We start from the raw sequence: 17,828 nt of genomic DNA on the forward strand, positions 1-17,828 counted from the left end.
ATACCACGACATGGTGTCCTGCTGAAAATTGTCAAAGTTGTAGAATTGGTGTATGGTTTTGACCAGGGCTTTGTAGTCTGAACGGTCAATTTTCTCCATCTGCGCTGGATGCAGTCGGTATAGCATGAATGCCGGCATGTTCGTCTCTGGGAAGCGGCTTTTCAGAGACTGGATTAAAGAGTCGATGTAAGGAACGTAAATGGAGCGGCAATAGTATTCCTCACTGGTGCCACCAGTATTTGCTCTGAATACTTGACGGACACATTGCCGTGGGACAGATATGGTGACACCGATCTCTTCGGCTGACTTCAATGCCGCTGTATAAATGTTTTCTGCAAAAAGTGTTTCTGTATTTTGCCGATGATCACAAAACATTGATACGAGTTTGTCAATGTGGTTCTTGACACCTAACATGTTCAGTTGGACTGCCTGAAGGGCTTGGGTGACAGGCTCCAAAATTGATGAATACTTAGCGATGATATATAGCGTTTTATGTACATGTAAATGTGCATTTAATGATAAACCCAGAAAAAAAAGGCAACTAAGAAAGTACACGATGCTGTTCAGAGCCCCACCTTACTATGTTTTTAAGCATTGGAAGTTTAACTGCGAGGATTCACTGAACTACAAAGTCGGTCCAATACAAACCAAACATAAATGGGAAAATAAATTCCTACTATAACAGTATACACTTGCTGTTCAATTTCTGTAGTTTTTTGACAAACGCAGTTACAAGTATATGGTGATTTGTGGTTCGTAGATATCAGAATAATTGATTTTGGGGATTAGTGCAGAATGCTCAAATCTTTTTAGGCTCACTGCAAATGTCAAATCACCTCATATAGGCTACTGGTAAACTGCATTAACAGCTTGCCACACTTCTACCAGTCCTTGGCAGATTGAAACTAAGCTATTTGAACAATCGCTAATTTTCAAATTTGCTGTTGATATAATCACAACTCATAACTTTTTTCTGTGTATGGTTTTAAAGATTATAGACTCCCAAATACCATCGCGTATTTGAAATGCTTCTTTTTTTCTGTTCTTACCTTTCTTTGCTATCTCTTCTTGGAACTACTAGCTAGAAGCAGTCGGTCGCTGCGGAAACCACACAGTTATGACAAAACAAAGTGCATTATTGCCCCAAAAGTATAGATTATACCTTACGCAAGGTTCACTTGAGCACGATAATAGTAGCCCATGCAATAAAACGATTATATAACTCTGATAATTTTTGCTCTGGCCAATTTTGATAAAAATCCGTAGAAATGTAAACACTGATAAAAATGATAAATTGTCTGGATGGTGTAGGCTAATGGTCAAATTTTCAAAAATTTTTTGCATCCGGCCGAAAGGGCAGAGTGAACCCATTTTGACCCCCCCTAGCCGAAAACCTGCGGACGCCCATGCGCATCCCTGAGTTGATCAAAAAGCACCCTGTAGTTCTCTGTCTTGTGATTGTCCAAAAATCTGTTAACCATAGACATGAAACAGGTCCAAGCTATCTGTTAAACTTCAGACAGCATCTTGATCAGGAAAATAAATAGAGTTTGTCAGTCGCTTCACTTCAGATCACGTAAATACTCCAGCTTTAGATTTTGCATCTTGCAGTTTTTAAAACAGCTCTTTAATTGTTTGAATGCTCCACCCTCTGTAGAATTGTTTAAGACCTAGTTTTATGTGCAGAGAAGACATCAGTATTTTTGTTGCATCCACCGGAGGTTGATGTTTTACATTATAAGGTCCAATCTCATAGCTGTTTCTTGGAGGCCAATTCCTCTTCTTGTAGTGAAAAGCTGTGTTTCTGTTATCCCAGAGACAAAGAAAGCATTGAAACTTGATAGAACCACCCTGAACCGCCATTATGAAGGCCACCATTTTGAAATCACCATTGACCTTCCAATTGTAGAGGTCCTACTTCAATGCACTCATCACGATTTTGATGTTTTAATGTTCTTCCTTCATATAAACTGAGTAAGCCGGAAGAATGGAGGGACACTTGTCTGCGTTACTCAACAATACAGCTGTGAGACTTCTAGATGAGCTGTCGATAAAGAGCTTCTATTCAAGGATTGCAGAAAATGCCTATTTAGCCTGAAAGATTTCTTCTATATCAGGGCAGTAGCATAAACCGTCTTTAAATGTGTAGAACACTGAAAAGCTTCTTTGTGAAATAAGTTGAACACTGTCATCCAACGAGTCCTATTGCTCTATTGTAGAAATGAGTAGCTCAGCATTGGACTTTGTCAATGACAATTTTCCGACACCACCGTTTATATCTTTTTAGTGGCGGTAGTAAGGGCGCTTTTCATCTGTAACTCTGAGTTGAAGACAAGACAAACACTCTAAGGATTGCATCTTGCACAGCAGTAAATTTGAATTAATTGCTCTAGTAAGGTATGCGACTGCAAAAATGCTCAGCTTTTTTGTTTCATCACGAAAGCAAAAACTTGCAAGGCTTTGTGTGCAAACAGAAGTCAATTGTTATTTAATTAATTATACCCATTATTAGGTAACTATTGCTGGAAGCATCTGACAGTAAATTTTCAACGTTAGGATGTATAATTGTATAGCCTATATCTATTTTCATGAGAAATGAGAAAAAATTCAAACTAATCTGAGAAACACAAACCTGAAGTTATTGTGGTAGGCCTACAATAAAGATTTTTTTATATTTTTTGGCAAAAGCAAACAGAAAATAGCAATTATTTCCCAAGGACAAATTTTTTTTCTTTTTTTGTTACACTGCGTTATGTGAATTCAGCCAATAGTAGTAGCATCTTATGATATCATGTATGAAATACATCGGAGCCGGAGCTATTTTTCAAACAACTGGCTCCAGCTCCACTTGAATTTCACATAGAGCTCCAGCTCCGTTGAAAATGCATGGTTCCGGGGCTCCAAATCCCTGGCTACAACTATTTTCATACTGTATTTTTTTGTAATTGTGTTATAATACTGTGTATTTACCTTACTTATTACATGTATCTCGCAGATGCTACTCTGTATCGCTTTTGCAGATGCGTACCTCACCACAAGGTTGCTGACAGACAGAATGCGAGAGACCTCGAGAGACTTTACAGCATTACGACGGATGACACGACCGAGTTTTTGATATCACTGCTCCCTCACTGTGGCTCTCATGAACTTACCTCAATTCGAGATGCCTTTACTAAAAGAAGCTTTTTGAAGGTGACATCAACACGGCTAACCTCACAGCCGCCTACATGCACCTTCCAACATGGTCAACTCAATATCTACCACTACACTGCGACACCGCACACAACATGCACAGTACAGTAGAACTCGGTTAATCCGGATTCGATTTGACCGGCGATTTCATCCGGATTAGGCGAAGATCCGGATTAACCGATGACGGTTCTATCAAGTCTGACGTTGCCTAGATTGAAGGGTATCGATAAAAATCACCGAAATTGAACGCATTAGTGTGGTCATCTGCCAATTCCGAGACGCTCGATCACCACATTAGCGACCTAGTGATAGAGTTCTTTTGAAATGCATGTAAAATGAATGTACTGTATTTGTAGACTCTGCGTCTAACGCAAGAACACACTGGCAAAAGTTACATCTTCAGACATGCGTGTCGGAATAATCTGTAGTCACTCAAAACTTTTGAAAACAGTTACCGAAGACGAGTTTCTATGGAAAACTTACAAAAAATCACGGTCAAACAAAGTCTTCGATTAGAAAAACGTCACCGACATTACGACCGAAAATTCCACCGACATCTTTTCAAGTTACAGTACGAGTTTGGGCATTTGCGCACGAATTTTGCGTTAGGAGGGAATACTGTTCATGAACGGAAAAAATCTGTAATTTTCGACTGTCGCTGTTTCACTGATTGGTCCATAAGTAGGCCCTCTATTTGGAAGACACAGTCTTCCATGCCAGGGCAAGAACTGCTAAGTCCATAGCGCTGCAGCGTTTTCATGGCTGCGTAGGCGTCACTCAGCTTCGGGATTTGTTCTTCCTCGACCGTAGCTTGAGTCTTGCTTTCTTCTTCCTCATCACTGCCTATTTCTCCTTCAACCGCAGGGTCCACTACAACCTGGACGATTTGTTCATCGTTGAGGTGAGGTGACGTTTCAATGCTGTCGTCGACTGCTAAGTAGTCATTCATATCACTTGGCACGCAATCACCATAAATCTGCCTTAGCCCATCCCAGATGTTGCGGAGTGCGACTTCCTCTGTAGGCTCAGAATTCTCGGCACTGGTAGTAGCCTCTTCAACTTGATTATCGATAAAACCCGCCTTTTTGAAGCAATTAGCCACCATTTGGACTTTCACTCGTTTCCAAGCAGACTTCAAAGCAACGATTGCGTCTAGCAAATTCCAAGTGAAAGAAGGCGTGTCTTCAGCAGCTTGAAGTCGTCGCAAAGCTAAACTGTGCCTGTAGTAGAGCTTCAAATTCCTAATGATACCAGAGTCCATGGGTTGAGTATGACTGGTAGTGTTCGGTGGCAGGAATACCAGGTCTACATTCCCCAACTCCACTTTCGGATGAGCTGGACAGTTGTCAATTATCATGGCGATTTTTCGCTTTTCACGTCCCATTCGTTTATCCACATTTCTCAACCAATTCTCAAATAGAATTGAAGTCATCCAGGCTTTTTTGTTTGCATGGTAATCCACCGGCACAGTCACATTTCTAAATGCCCGTGGATTTTTGCTCTTACCAATGACCAACAAAGGCAGTTTATCTGTACCAGTCATGTTAGCACCCACTAACACTGTGATGCGCGATTTCGGCTGCTTAGCTCCGTGATGAGATCCTCCAGTGAACCCAAGTGAATTGTCTGGTAACAGCAGCCAGAAAAGTCCAGTTTCATCCGCGTTATAGATATCGTTAGGTTGGTAGGTAGATAGAATTGATTGAAGCTTTCCATCTTTCCATTCTCGAACGATTTCTGCATCAACACCACCAGACTCGCCAGCTTTTATTATGCGACCAACACCATGTCGCTTTTTCCAACGATCAATCCATTGCATCGAGATTGTCTGCTCTGCGACGGTGTCCACCGACAGCGCTTTCAAAAACGTGTTGGCCTGTTGTAGGAGCATACAACCATCAATGCGAAGCTCTGGCCGGCACGATTTCTGTCGGAACCATATCAACAGAGCTTTGTCTACATCTGGTTGCGTGCTTAGCCTTTTGCGCTTGCTGCTGCTGGCTAGACAGCTACCCTCTAAACTTTGAGCACGAATTTTCTCTGCATTCGTTATAAGATCGCTCAAAGTCTGTGGCTTCATGCTGAAACACGCTGCGACATTTTTCTTTTTTACCGTAGGATTGTCCTCTACGTATTGCAAGATTTTCAGCTTTTCTGCCAGGGTCCTGTCCTGACGACTACGCTTTTCCGGCTTAAACATACTGTATTGCAGAGCAAAGGTCTAAGTGTCTAATACTCTAACAACTCTTATGAATGACTGCAAATCTGCAATGTACTGTACTGTAGATTGCAGCATTCAAGACGAATGTGCGGCTGTGAAGTAACAATCGAAATTAAGAATTTATTGCGTCACATAAACGGAACAATAGATAAGAAATTTCCCGCAAAAAGCCACGTTACGTTTTAGCATAAAATGGCAAAACTGTCGGGCAAATCCGGATGAAGCGATAGAGAAAGCGTAACTTTTGTCCGGAATAGGCGAAGATCCGGATTAAATAATCCGGATAATCCGAAGCTGTTTCTCAAGAAAAAGATTACAAATCATTTGTACTTCCAGTTTCATCCGGATTAACCGAATCCGGATTAACCGAGTTCTACTGTAGTTGCATTGTTACGCACTTAAAGCCTTCTTCACGCAAGAAGCACTCTTCAATCACATCGCTGCCGCTGCTTGCGATACACCGACATGCATCACAGCTGCACCATCATTCCAGCATTCATCTGTACAAGACGTCTGCTATTCAGCTTACGGCCTTACAAGCTGGCCACTCATTCATGTCATCCTCATCATCCGTCTACAGACATAAATTGAACTGCTTATCAGCACTGCTGTCATAGTCTCGTCCCGAACTCTATAGCATATCTTGTCCTCAACAACAGTACTCTCATGGACGCCATTCTCGTCTTGCACAACCATCGCGCACGTCGCGCCACTGACGCTATCTTACATTCTTTATTCTGGTTTGCTTCCATGGGTGTCAAGTCCTGTCTCTTCAGAGACAAGGCGTGGACAGTCATGGACGCTTACCTGTCTGTATAGCCTACATAGTAGTGTACTTCATTTTTCTTAAAACCACGTGCAACTTTTACTCTGCTGGTTGATTTTACAGTCGCCCTACAGTATTCAATTTCATTCGACTAAGCAAGTGTCGTAGTTGGTATCACGACAATTCAAAGCAGACAATTCAAAGCCGATGATTCAAAGACGAAATTTTAAGGCAGGGATCTCTGAATAAAAGATCTCTGTTCTTCAGAGATCCCTGGGTTAAGGTTAGGGTTAGCCTATTGTCTTTATCTTAAATAAATCATCGTCTTTGAATTGACCGCTTTCAATTATCGGTTTTGAATTGACGCATAACCGTCGTAGTTATATACTCAGCCCCTAAACTTGTAACTTACCGTAATTATTCGTCATCAACAAAGTTTCTCTTTCGTCTTAACTTCGCTTTGACTGGGGCTAACTTATGTATCGACTGCATTCCTACATTTTTGTGTCATATTCAGTGCAGTCCAGAACTCTCACGCATTTACTTTTAACCTTCAAATTTAGTTTATTTAATAACATTGTGACTTTGGCATCGCTGGCCACATTTTAGCAAATCTCACTTATAGCCAGGCTGACGTCACAATCGCTTAACCTGATATACTGTAAATGTATTTGCGTATCTTAAATTACTTTTTTTCGTTCAATTTACTCCTTTTCGCTTTTTATAAAACGACATATTTTGAGCACTAGCCTACAATGATATGTTGCACATGTCATCCAAGTGACTCCTTACGTCTTGTTTTTTTTTTGTGTTTTGGCTTTAATATGGACAACCTTGTCTGATACAAATAAATAAATTGTACGCTATTTCTGACAAAGGCTGCGCCACTTCTCGCTCTGCCTGTTTTAGCTCGTGGCAACAACACAAAATGGATTTTTGATCTCAACCACTGTTCCAATTTAATCAGAAAGGCCACTCGCATTCCATAATAATCGGTCAGCTAGGAATCTCCATTGTGCTTCAACACGTGTTGACTCAATTTAGTAAGTCAGCAGAAGATGTCCATCGACTTTCTTCCGCTGCCTCGTGTTAACAGTTTGTTGGGAACCACCTCAACTACGTCTATTCCCCCACTCTGTTATACGTTTAATAATAACTTTCTCGATTTATAATTTCCACTCTCGGCAATCTGTATAATTATACTGACCATAGCCTGCCAACGTGCGCTTCAAATGTGACGAGAAGTTGATCTGTTAGTATAGGCAAAATCTCAAATATAAGTTGATAGCCTGAGTAGCCTATTTGTTAATAAATATAGCCTAGTCTTTGTGTGATTTCAAGTTACTTTTCTGCTATTGTTAGCTGTTAGTCGCTCAACAATTGGGACTGCGCTCCACATGGTTTTCCGAGGAACAAGCTCAGTCAATATCTTCATCGTAAAATTAAAAGGCCGGTTCAACATCAGACAAATTAGCTTGGGAGATGTTTAGGGGAATAAAACGCTACAGTTTTGCAGTGTCGTTGGTGGATTAGTTTTTGAATCTTTATTCTCGGACTGACAAAGCGTTTGTTGAATTGTTGTTGCCGGAGAATTATTCCTTCCGTTAGGTGTCGCTTATGTTGATGTAACGAAATTGTGTTATTTAAAGGCCATGGTGAAAAAATAACTCTAAATGGCACGCTTCAGTTGAACCAAGCAAGCGGACAACAATTGTTCGCAAACGTTAATATTGAATTATTTAGAGCGACCAATATTAATCTATGCATTTTATACATCATCTACACTCTACAGAGCTAAAATGATGAGTTTATCCTAATGTTTTCTGTTAATTGTTTCTGGTTTAGTTTTACATCTGTATCCTCGGACTGACAGAGCCTTGATAGTTATTACTGGTAGTTTCGCATACTTGTAGAGGCTTTTGACGCAGGGCCAACGTTCACAGAGTGATGTTTTCCGATTGTTGTTGCCAGGGTATTATACCATGTATTAGGTGCCGTTTAATGGAGAGCAGTCCTTAGAATGCGTTGCTCAAGCGCTCACCCCGACAGTCGAACCTGCGTCACTTGATGTTGAAGCTTCTTCATTCACGAAGTGACGCACTAACCAACTGAGCTATTGGGGCAGACATCTTACAAGTTGCCTACTGTTTCAGTCGAACGTACTTTCAGCTGTCTTAGGCGCCTCAAAACTTTTGTGAGAACAATATTAGCCAAAGTAGACTCTCAGGTCTAGCAATAACAGAAGATTAATCCTATGCACTGGGGGTTCTTAAACTGAGGTCCATGAAGACCCAATGGAAATCTTACTGTATAATTTCAAAAATAAAACAGGTTAAATTTTTCAAAAGTTCAAATAACGCTGAAAAGCTTTAAGTTTTTCAGAAGTGTCCATAGCTGTAACGGCAGGGCCGTGAATCGAACGATTTACCTCATTCATATGAGTAAAAACATCCGCCAGGTAAGCTAACCCTTGAATAAACTCTTCACTGTTAAACTGCTTTGAGAGTTCAAGATTTTTGTCTCCTAGAAAAGAAGAAACTTCCATTCGAAGTTCAAATAGCCTAAGCGCTTCAAAACTTGTCCCCTTGACAGCAAGCGAACTTCTGTATGATAGAGGAGAACTTCATGTTCCGCTCCCATTTCTTGACATAACATCTTGAATATTCGATGGTTCAACGCACAAGCTCAGATAAAATTAACGATTTTCACACTACCAGACAAAATTTCTTTCAAATTTGTTGGGAGATTTTTCGATGCTAATGCATGGCGATGTAAAAAGCAATGAGTAACGATGACCTGAGGAAAATCATCAGCGTTATTTGAACTTAATCTCTTTTCTTTTGAAAAATTTAGCCTATTTCATTTTTGAAATTAGGCTATACACTAAGATTTCCATTGGGCCTTCATGGACCCCCTAAAACTAGTCCGCGGACCCCTTGGGGGTCCACGGACCTCAGTTTAAGAACCCCTGCTATAAGTAAACAAAATGAACTTGGAACAGAAGAAAAATTGCTTTGCTGGTATACCCTACTTTTGAAGTTCGGAAATACTTTTTTAACACCGAACTAACTAATTAAGTTTCAAAATTTTTATTTGACGGAGTTTTACACTGTTAAGTAAAAGGTATATAAATTTCCACCCCTAAGGGTGGTCTCTGTTTTCCACCCTATGCTTCTGTAGGGTGGATTTTTCCACCAAAAATGGTGGATATTTCCACCCTTGAGCAATGGTGGAAATTTCCACCCCCAGCAAAATCCACCCTAAACTGTGGAAATTTCCACCCTAGTCTCCGTTTTCCACCCTAGGCCTATACACTCATAGGGTGGATTTTTCCACCACAAAAAGTGTAAAATTCCACCCTTCATCTGAGGTGGAAATTTCCACCTCAGCAGCATTTACTCTCAGGCTGTCTAAATTTCCACCCTTTAGTATGGTCCTAATTTTTACCTTATTCCTTTTGCTTGAGTTGGAAATGTCCACTCTACAATTCAGACTGTTTTTTATCGCATTAATTCGTGTTCCTGTATCTTTTTGTTGCACTTTCTGCCTCCCTATCCGTCAGGTTGCGTAAAAAGTGTTCCTTGCACAAGTGTTTTTCAACCTTCTTTGAGCCACGGAACACTTTATGCATTAAAATAATGTTGCGGAACACCAAATCGGATTTTACAATATGGGCTAATCCATAATGCAATAAAATAAACAATACAACAACAGTTTATTCACTTTCAGTTTTTCTCGATGCGATATCTTGGCCTGTTTGGATGAGCACAATTGCACAAAGTTGATATTCGGGCAGGAATTGCAGAAAGGCAAACGCAAAGCCGTTGTGATTTTAATTTTCGACCTGTGTTCCATAGAACGCTAGTCCATTTTAACAATTTCTTGCGGAACACCTGACGATCTTTTACGGAACGATATAGTGTACTGCGGAACACAATCATGTTAAAATCACTGCCTTACACCAGCACTACCAAATTGTTATTCAAAACTGATTTATTAAAGCTTGCAAAGGTGTGCTAATATCAACGGAAACCGGAAAATATCACACAAGTAATTTAAAAGTTGTAGCGTTTCGGCGACTTCTTGGGGAAAGTTAATATCAAATACGTGTACAAAAGCAGAAGCATTGCAGTTTCAGGCTCCATAGCAGTTGTTTGTGCACGTATAGAGAAAATCCCTCGGATGTGCTCCGGATAAGGAGTTGTGACTTTTGTCAAGCTGAAACTGTCATCCTGTAAAACAATATGTAACATTAGCATTGATCCAACCTTATAAGAATTATTGGCATATGGTAAAACTGATTATACTTGGAAAAAGTATAGATTTATATGATGCAAACGAGTTCTGCTGTTGTGGCACACTACCATCTCTATGGCACACAAATAAGCTATACAGAATTATCGGCAATGTAACAATTCCGTACCAAGATAAAAATGGCAGGCCAATGAAGTATTCAGCAGCAAAATGCGACTCTCGAAAAACTGTTTATGATCTGATTAATAAAATATTTATTCAATAGAATTCAAATTTCAATTCAATTTTGATCATCTCATCTGCATTTCATTTTTAATTTCATCTTCAATTAGGCAAAACAAAACGTTTTTTTTTAAGAGCTGTAACTTTAGTTCTCATTTTGTATGTGTGCAAGATAAAGCAGTTTCTCAATTGTTTAGATTAGACCACAGTTTTGTTGTTATCCTGTATATTTTTGTCTAATCTTTAGTATTTCTTATTCAAGGTATAAGGTGTTTTAAAGGCTTGATAAAGACTACTAGATGCATATTGCATAACCGAGAACGATTGTTATGTCGTTTTTGTTTTCACAATGTTAATTTGCAATGTAAATTTATTTATGGTTAAAAAAAACTCCTTTAACAAGAACACTTTGACTTTTTTGCAGAATTTGTGCATAAAAAAACAAAAAAAACAAAGATTCGTCATGGCACGGTTTTGTTTTCAAACGCACTTACGTTTCTAGAAAATAGGGCAAACCGAACACTTCGAATTGCAACATTGCCGGATTTCGAAACGAAACTAAGACAAAGAAATAAAAAAACATAAAAATAAATTGCTTTTTTTAAATTAATCTTAAAGCTACTTTAAATTATTGGTTCGTTTCAGTTTCAATTCTTTTATTTAGTTTTGCTTCTCACCACGTTTCTTGAAATTTCATTTGCTCAAATAAAATTCTTTTAAAACATCCAAAGCTTTAATGTGTCAAAACGAGAGCTGTGGAGTTGGGCGAAAAATATACGACTTCGACTCGTCGATTTATAACTGGCTGACTCCGGCTTCAGTGTTGTAAGGTTTTTTAGGGCCTCCAGATTGTTTTTTGGAGTATTCAAAAAGAATAATAATCAGTGGTTCTATGAAACGTTGTGCATTAAAGTTGTGTTGTTGTAAGTAATAGAAGCTTTTTCTTATATATCTCATTGCATGCAGTTTAAAATTGCAAACAAAATTTTTATTGTTTATCGTTTTGCATGCAGCCGGAGTTGCAGTCTGCCTTTTTTTTAAAAACTCCCCTTCCGCTGATATACGGTTTAACAATTTTGACCACTAGGTGTGAGTAATGAGTTGTGAGGCATTTTCCGACGAATTTTTTTTCATTAAGCAAGCGCCTAATGTGAATGCGGGATATAAAATGAGATATAACTTTCACTAATATTGCAAGACAGTCATACACATTCTACGATGATCATCATTTTTCCATTTTGTTTTTATTTTGATACATTCTAATAGGTGAAGTAGTACCTCCTACCTTACATAGTGCTTACGTGCATTATGATACGGACACTGCGAGGTAACAGCATCAAATCGTTTAAGTAAAAATTGTAATTGTAATCAATTGTAGCTAGCGGTAGACTGATGACTTACAGCGCCAATTATCACAAAATGCTGCATTCCCTCTTTGAATACAAGAGGTAAGCACAGCAGAGCTCTCCAGCGATCTGCAAATACAAAATAACTATGAGCTGTGCATAATTAATAGATTAGGTAAATGTGGTGCGAAACTCAGTTACTAAGTTTCGGGAATGAAAAGATAAGGTTGTCATCACACTATGCCTTTGGCACTAACGAAAGGAGAGTGGCCAGTTACTTTCTCTTGGCTTTGATATGTACTTAGGACAGTAGACACAACAAAACTATCGTGCAAGACATGACAAGTTGCCAGAAAATATTAAATATTCTCACGCTAAATAATTCACAATAAAATATTATCAGACAATTCTATGCAATGTAAGCTGCTTGACCTATTTAATCAAATTAAATAGTTACCGGTATGGGTTCGTGGTTTAACTGCTTCTTCTGGTCAAATGACAAAACTAGAGTCCTGTTTTTTTTTTCGGTCATTTATCGGTCATTGACCTATTTTTTAGCAAAATGTCCGAAAAAAAATATAGTCAATTCGGTCAATTGCGGCCGGGTGTTGCAAGGTTGAGTTTCGCTGATGAACGTTGAAGAAACGTTTGTATGTTCTAACTTTTTTTTCAGATGAAACACCACAACGTTTCTCAGCGAAACTTAATGTTGTAGCTAGTCAGGAAGTGCAAATTTTGGTTTGTATCAGCTACTTGAAAGGAAATATTTTCATCAGAAAAAATGACCGAAATAAATAAAAAATGGCCGAATTTTTTCAAGTCATTTCGGACAAATTACCAAAAAGTCTCAGCGAAAAAAAATACCCAGAATTTTCTACACATTGGGCTATCTCACCAAAAGGTCCAGGACTCCAGGTGCCAGGCCCGTAACTAGGGGGGGCGCAGGGGGGGGCGAAGCCCCCCCTGCAAAAATGTTGGCACCCCCTGGAAAAAATTATGTTAATTTGCTCTGTCGCTGACTTTTCAGTTTTATACTCAATTTTCTTGTGTTGTTTCATTGTAAACATTGTGTGTTTAATGGTGTGGTAGAATGTTGTCTCTAAAACAAAGTTTGCCTAATTTTAAACGAAACTGCATTAAAAGAGCGAGTTTTGCCAATACCAAACATTCAAATATCTCAGCCAGGAATTAGCAACAAGAAAACATAGAGACTTAGCTTTATTACCGAAAAATGCCCTAGAAAACATGATCTTATCCTTTTGCTATACCACCGGACAGCACCATTTTACAGGAATATTTATACCCACATTTTTGTTAAAATTGCTCTCAGAATGCACCAAATTCAAAGTAATTTTTCAGAATTTTCTGGGGGTGGCCCCCCAGACCCCCCGCTGCTGGGTGTCGCCTTTGGCGAAGACGCCGTCGGGCTTCGCCCGCTGGCCGTCAAAACCCCCCCTTTTAAAATTCCTGGCTACGCCACTGACTGTTTGTCTGTTTCTATAATAAACTATTCTAATATAAACGTTGTATTAAGCCTACGATGAATGTTCTTGCGTAAATATACCCACATTGTGTACAAACATCGCTTTCGTACATGATACGGAAGGTAAAAATTGGGCCCCCTCTAGAATACTTTTTGCCCCCCCTGCTGCTCCAAGCTAGTTAAGGTGACTGTAATATATGGCTGCTCTACTTCAATACCGTCAAACCATATATTATTTTCTGTTTTTAACGTACCACTAAGGCCAATTATTTTAGCCAGTTCATTTTGGAAGTTATTGTTTTTTCTATTCAAAACCTCCAACACTCATTGGTTGGCAAGGGACACCTCTTGGCAGCTTACATCGCGCCTTTAAGATCCGAGCTGCCTCAACAATCAACTGTCAATGATATAGCAATATGGATCGTATATTGAATGTGAAAACATGATACGATACTGTCTTTGTATGAAGACTCAATTGAAAAGTCAGATGTTTCTGCATTTAATCAACGTTTGTGAATGTTGAATTAACGTAACAAAGACTGATTTCTAGACCTGGAATTTTCACTGAACGAAATGTTTTTGTCACAACTTATAAAAGTTAGGTCAAATGGTTTAAATGGTTAACTGGTCAAATGGTCAAATGTTTTAGACCTAACCTTGACAGCATTTGGTTTTATAAGTTGTGACAAAAACAAACAATGTAAACAAAAAATACACAGATTACAGAATATATATAATAATCTGCTACGACCGACATGTTTTTTGTTGTTGCAATTTAGACTGGTGTTAGCCTACACAGCATATATACACAAACACAATATACAGAATACTACTGTAGACAGACAAAAAGTCAATAATTTTGGTTTAATTAGTTTGACAATTATAGTACGGTACTAGAATAAAGTCACAATGTTACTTACCAAACTATTTCGTGTCCAAGGTGCAGATCGTTCAAAGTAACGCAATTACGTAGTTGATTCCAATATTCTACTGTACTTCAAGGGGAAATTCATGTATATGAACAACTTAGTTCACTAGTTGTTGATAATCCATGATGAAGTCAAAGCGACAAACAAAACAATACCACTATCCACTATAATAGGTCTCATACAAAGTTTTGCTGTGAAATAAACAAATAACGTAACTTCATTTTAAATCGTGCTTTTCTCTGCATTGTGACTACCTCTAGCTCTGCCATTGGAACTAAACTAAACAAAACAAGTACGGTAGCCTACTGCACATAAAATGTTGGTCAGCGAAAAGAATTTACAACATACAAACAACGCTTTCGTTTAACACTTTAACAGTTCTGAGGCATCTGTCAATCCTCGCTACACTCGACTGCACAGAGATACCAGTAAACGAGGTCAGCGTCTCTTCGTCGACGAAGCAAAAATAATTCTTTCGCCATCCAATTCACGCTTCATTTATCTGACCAGTGATGCTGTCGCACACAAAATACAGCACAAACAAAAATGTTAAAATATTCTACACCCCACCCAAAATATGCTACTACGTTTAACACTTTGATCCTCCGGCGGAGTCCGGCCTAATCTGGCCCCCATAATCGCATGGCCAAAGGCCACAGAGAACCACTTTGGATGTCGTCAGTTTAAACTTATTTTTGTAAAAAGACTCATAATGGCGCTTGATGTTATAGTCTTTAGCAGCTGAAACTGTTTTTTTTTTTACCAACTAGACAGAGTGGTTTTCCTGAATTTTCTGCAAATAAATAATCTTCTTCCTATTTATTTTAAAATGATCTTTCTTCCACCTTTCCTTTTTTTACAAGTAGTCTACTCATTATCTTGACCCTTAGGTTTTGCGAAACTGGTAAGTTTTGGATTAGGACAACAAGGCGAGTAACTAGAAACATTGTTATGCATCACAAAGGATCGTTCACAAAGTCTTTGTCAATTACAATCACAAAGAAACAAAAATTGAAGTGATATTGCTAGATTGAAGCAAAGCTGACTATCAGTTCTCTGGGCAAAAAAATGAGCTCGCGGGCCAAATTTGGCTCGCGGGCCTGCAGTTGGACCACGCTGTCATAATTGAGATTGATTAGTTGTCTACTCTACTTGTATGGTACAACAAAATAACTTCTCTTTCAAGTAACCAACAAAACGTAATTTTCAGCTTTGTGCAATAACAGGAAACTACAATACACAGATTACACCTCACACAGATGATAGACCGAAGGGTAATTGGGTTTCAATAGTGTCATTCAAACCCAATTGATTTGTTTTGCTTCTGTCTATAGTACAGCAAAATTACTTCTTTACAACATGACTAATAAATGGTGACAGCTTTATTCTATCAATCCTGTGCGGTATCTAAAGGTTTGAAAAAATTTAAGAAGGGTAATAATCGGGTAGCCTACAAATTAATTGTTTTTTATTGTAGCTCCATGTCAACAATTGCCATAAACTTTGAAACTACGCCGAAATCACTTCTTTTGTTGAAACCATATGACAATTTCTTTGTTCTTGTTAAAAACTATTCCTACAAAGAAAACTCTGTCTTTTGTACATTTTTTAACGTCTGAAGACGATCTACGTAAAGAACGGATTTTGTGTCTGGGATAATGGCTGCTTTGGTTGTAGGCTACTCATTGTTTGACCACTTGAAACTAACCTAGCGTAACCTAAAGTAATCAAACCTAGCGTTATTTATAATTGTATTTTAGTGAGTATCCCACATGGTTAGTCATAAACGTGCTACAGTGCAACTGGAATGGGTTTTGCTTCTTTGTTAGACGCTGTCGTGAAAATCAATAATTTAAACATCAACAAGTTTGCAAATGAGAAATTTCATAATAATTTCAATAGTAGGCTGCTCTTCTCACATCGAAATATTTACATGCAATTGTAAGGCAAAACAACACAAACAAAAAAGGCAATATTTTAGGTACTATTGATAAGGGATGCTTGTTTCAATAAAAACTAGAAATTATGAGTTTCGGAAAGCATTGGCTTGTGAAAAGCAAATGCATTTTTTGTTTCAATTTGATGTTGAAAACGATAGAAACCATTGATATCAGGCCGATATAATTAGTCATTTTTGCATTGCACAACAATGTAAACCGTCATTGTTTACACTGTAACATACTGTAACAATGCCAGATTTTCCAACCAATAAAATATGTATGGGCTTCTAGCATCGAAAATTTCAGAAGTAAAGCACGATGTAAGATTCGCACGTAAAGCTATCTAATATAATACACTAACACACACACTACACATTGCGTTGGAGCGGGCTCATTGTTTTCAGTGCTTTGCATAAAGTTGGATGAGCACGGCACTGTAATTAAAAGGCGGCAGATAAAGCAAAAGGTACTTCCTTTTGGTTTTGTTTGCTTCACACAGATGCGAACATAATAGCAGCTGTCGGATTAGCGGTTTCACAAAAGATACATTAAAATTGCAGCTGACTTACTGTTTACGTTTTCTTGTTACTCGAAACTCGAATGCCCACAGAGCAGTGAGCACTAATTAGAAGACAAAAACGTTCATATAAACATAATAGAAGCCGCCTTCGAACAGAAGCCACACAAAACGTTCAAAAAATAAAAAAAAGTAGCCGCGGTTTCTATTCAAGAAAATATACATAATTTCAACGTGTGCTTTGAGCACAAATCATCATCATCATCATTATGTTTCTTCCTCGTATTGAGGGTTGGATACAATGCGCCATTGTTCTCGACCATGAGCTGTTCGAGTGTTCGTACTGCATTTTCATAACTTAATTTTGTCCATTTAGTGATGTTTTTGTCCAAATAATTCTTGGTCTGCCTTTGTTTCTTTTACCATTTATCTTCCCTTCTATTAATGATCTTTGTAACGAGTTTTGTCTGATTGTGTGTCCTAAATACTTCAATTTTCTTCTTTTGACTATTTGTAAAAGAATTTTGCTTGAATTAAATTTGGATAATACTTCATCGTTAGTGATCTTTTGTTTGCATGAAATTTTTAACATTTGCCTGTATGACCAGCTGAGTACAAAGGCATATTGCATTTGAAGAAACGATGAGAAACTTTGGTGAGATTATTTCATTTTTTGGAATATCCCGTTCCTCTCATGTCGTCTACGGTCTACACATATGGCACAACGCTTTTTGAATGGCTGTGGCTGATAATTTGGTTGTGGTTGTATTGTAGGCTACTAGCAGTAGGCTACTTCTCCCCAGGAATCCCATTATTGACTTGCGTAGGTGATTATTGAGTTGAAGAGTGTTGTCGAGACGGTGCACCGCGGCTCCTGCGTAGCCTACGCCACATGACATCGTCCTAAGAAGCACCACCTCAAACGCACGGAAATCGTCAAGTAAAAGCACAATAAAAA

The 17,828-nt window shown here is 38.5% G+C and overlaps 1 protein-coding gene and 1 long non-coding RNA gene across 2 annotated transcripts in view; one reads left to right on the forward strand and one right to left on the reverse strand.

Annotated features, from left to right (window-relative positions):
* Positions 1 to 3,303, forward strand: part of LOC145764330 (uncharacterized) — a 28,180-nt gene extending 24,877 nt beyond the window's left edge. Inside the window, exon 2 of the mRNA XM_082575947.1 lies at positions 2,996 to 3,303. Coding sequence (XP_082432073.1) covers positions 2,996 to 3,303 — 308 coding nt within the window. The remainder of the gene's footprint in view (positions 1 to 2,995) is intronic.
* Positions 3,304 to 10,186: 6,883 nt separating this feature from the next.
* LOC145786325 (uncharacterized) lies at positions 10,187 to 14,597 on the reverse strand. The gene is made up of 3 exons (XR_014291286.1): positions 14,405 to 14,597; positions 12,057 to 12,130; positions 10,187 to 10,411 (listed from the first exon to the last, which is right to left on the reverse strand). It is a non-coding gene; the product is annotated as an uncharacterized LOC145786325 (long non-coding RNA).
* Between the last annotated feature and the right edge of the window lie 3,231 nt (positions 14,598 to 17,828).

The sequence above is a fragment of the Aplidium turbinatum genome, chromosome 2 (genome assembly GCF_918807975.1).
Source record: "Aplidium turbinatum chromosome 2, kaAplTurb1.1, whole genome shotgun sequence".
NCBI classification, from domain to species: Eukaryota; Metazoa; Chordata; class Ascidiacea; order Aplousobranchia; family Polyclinidae; genus Aplidium; species Aplidium turbinatum.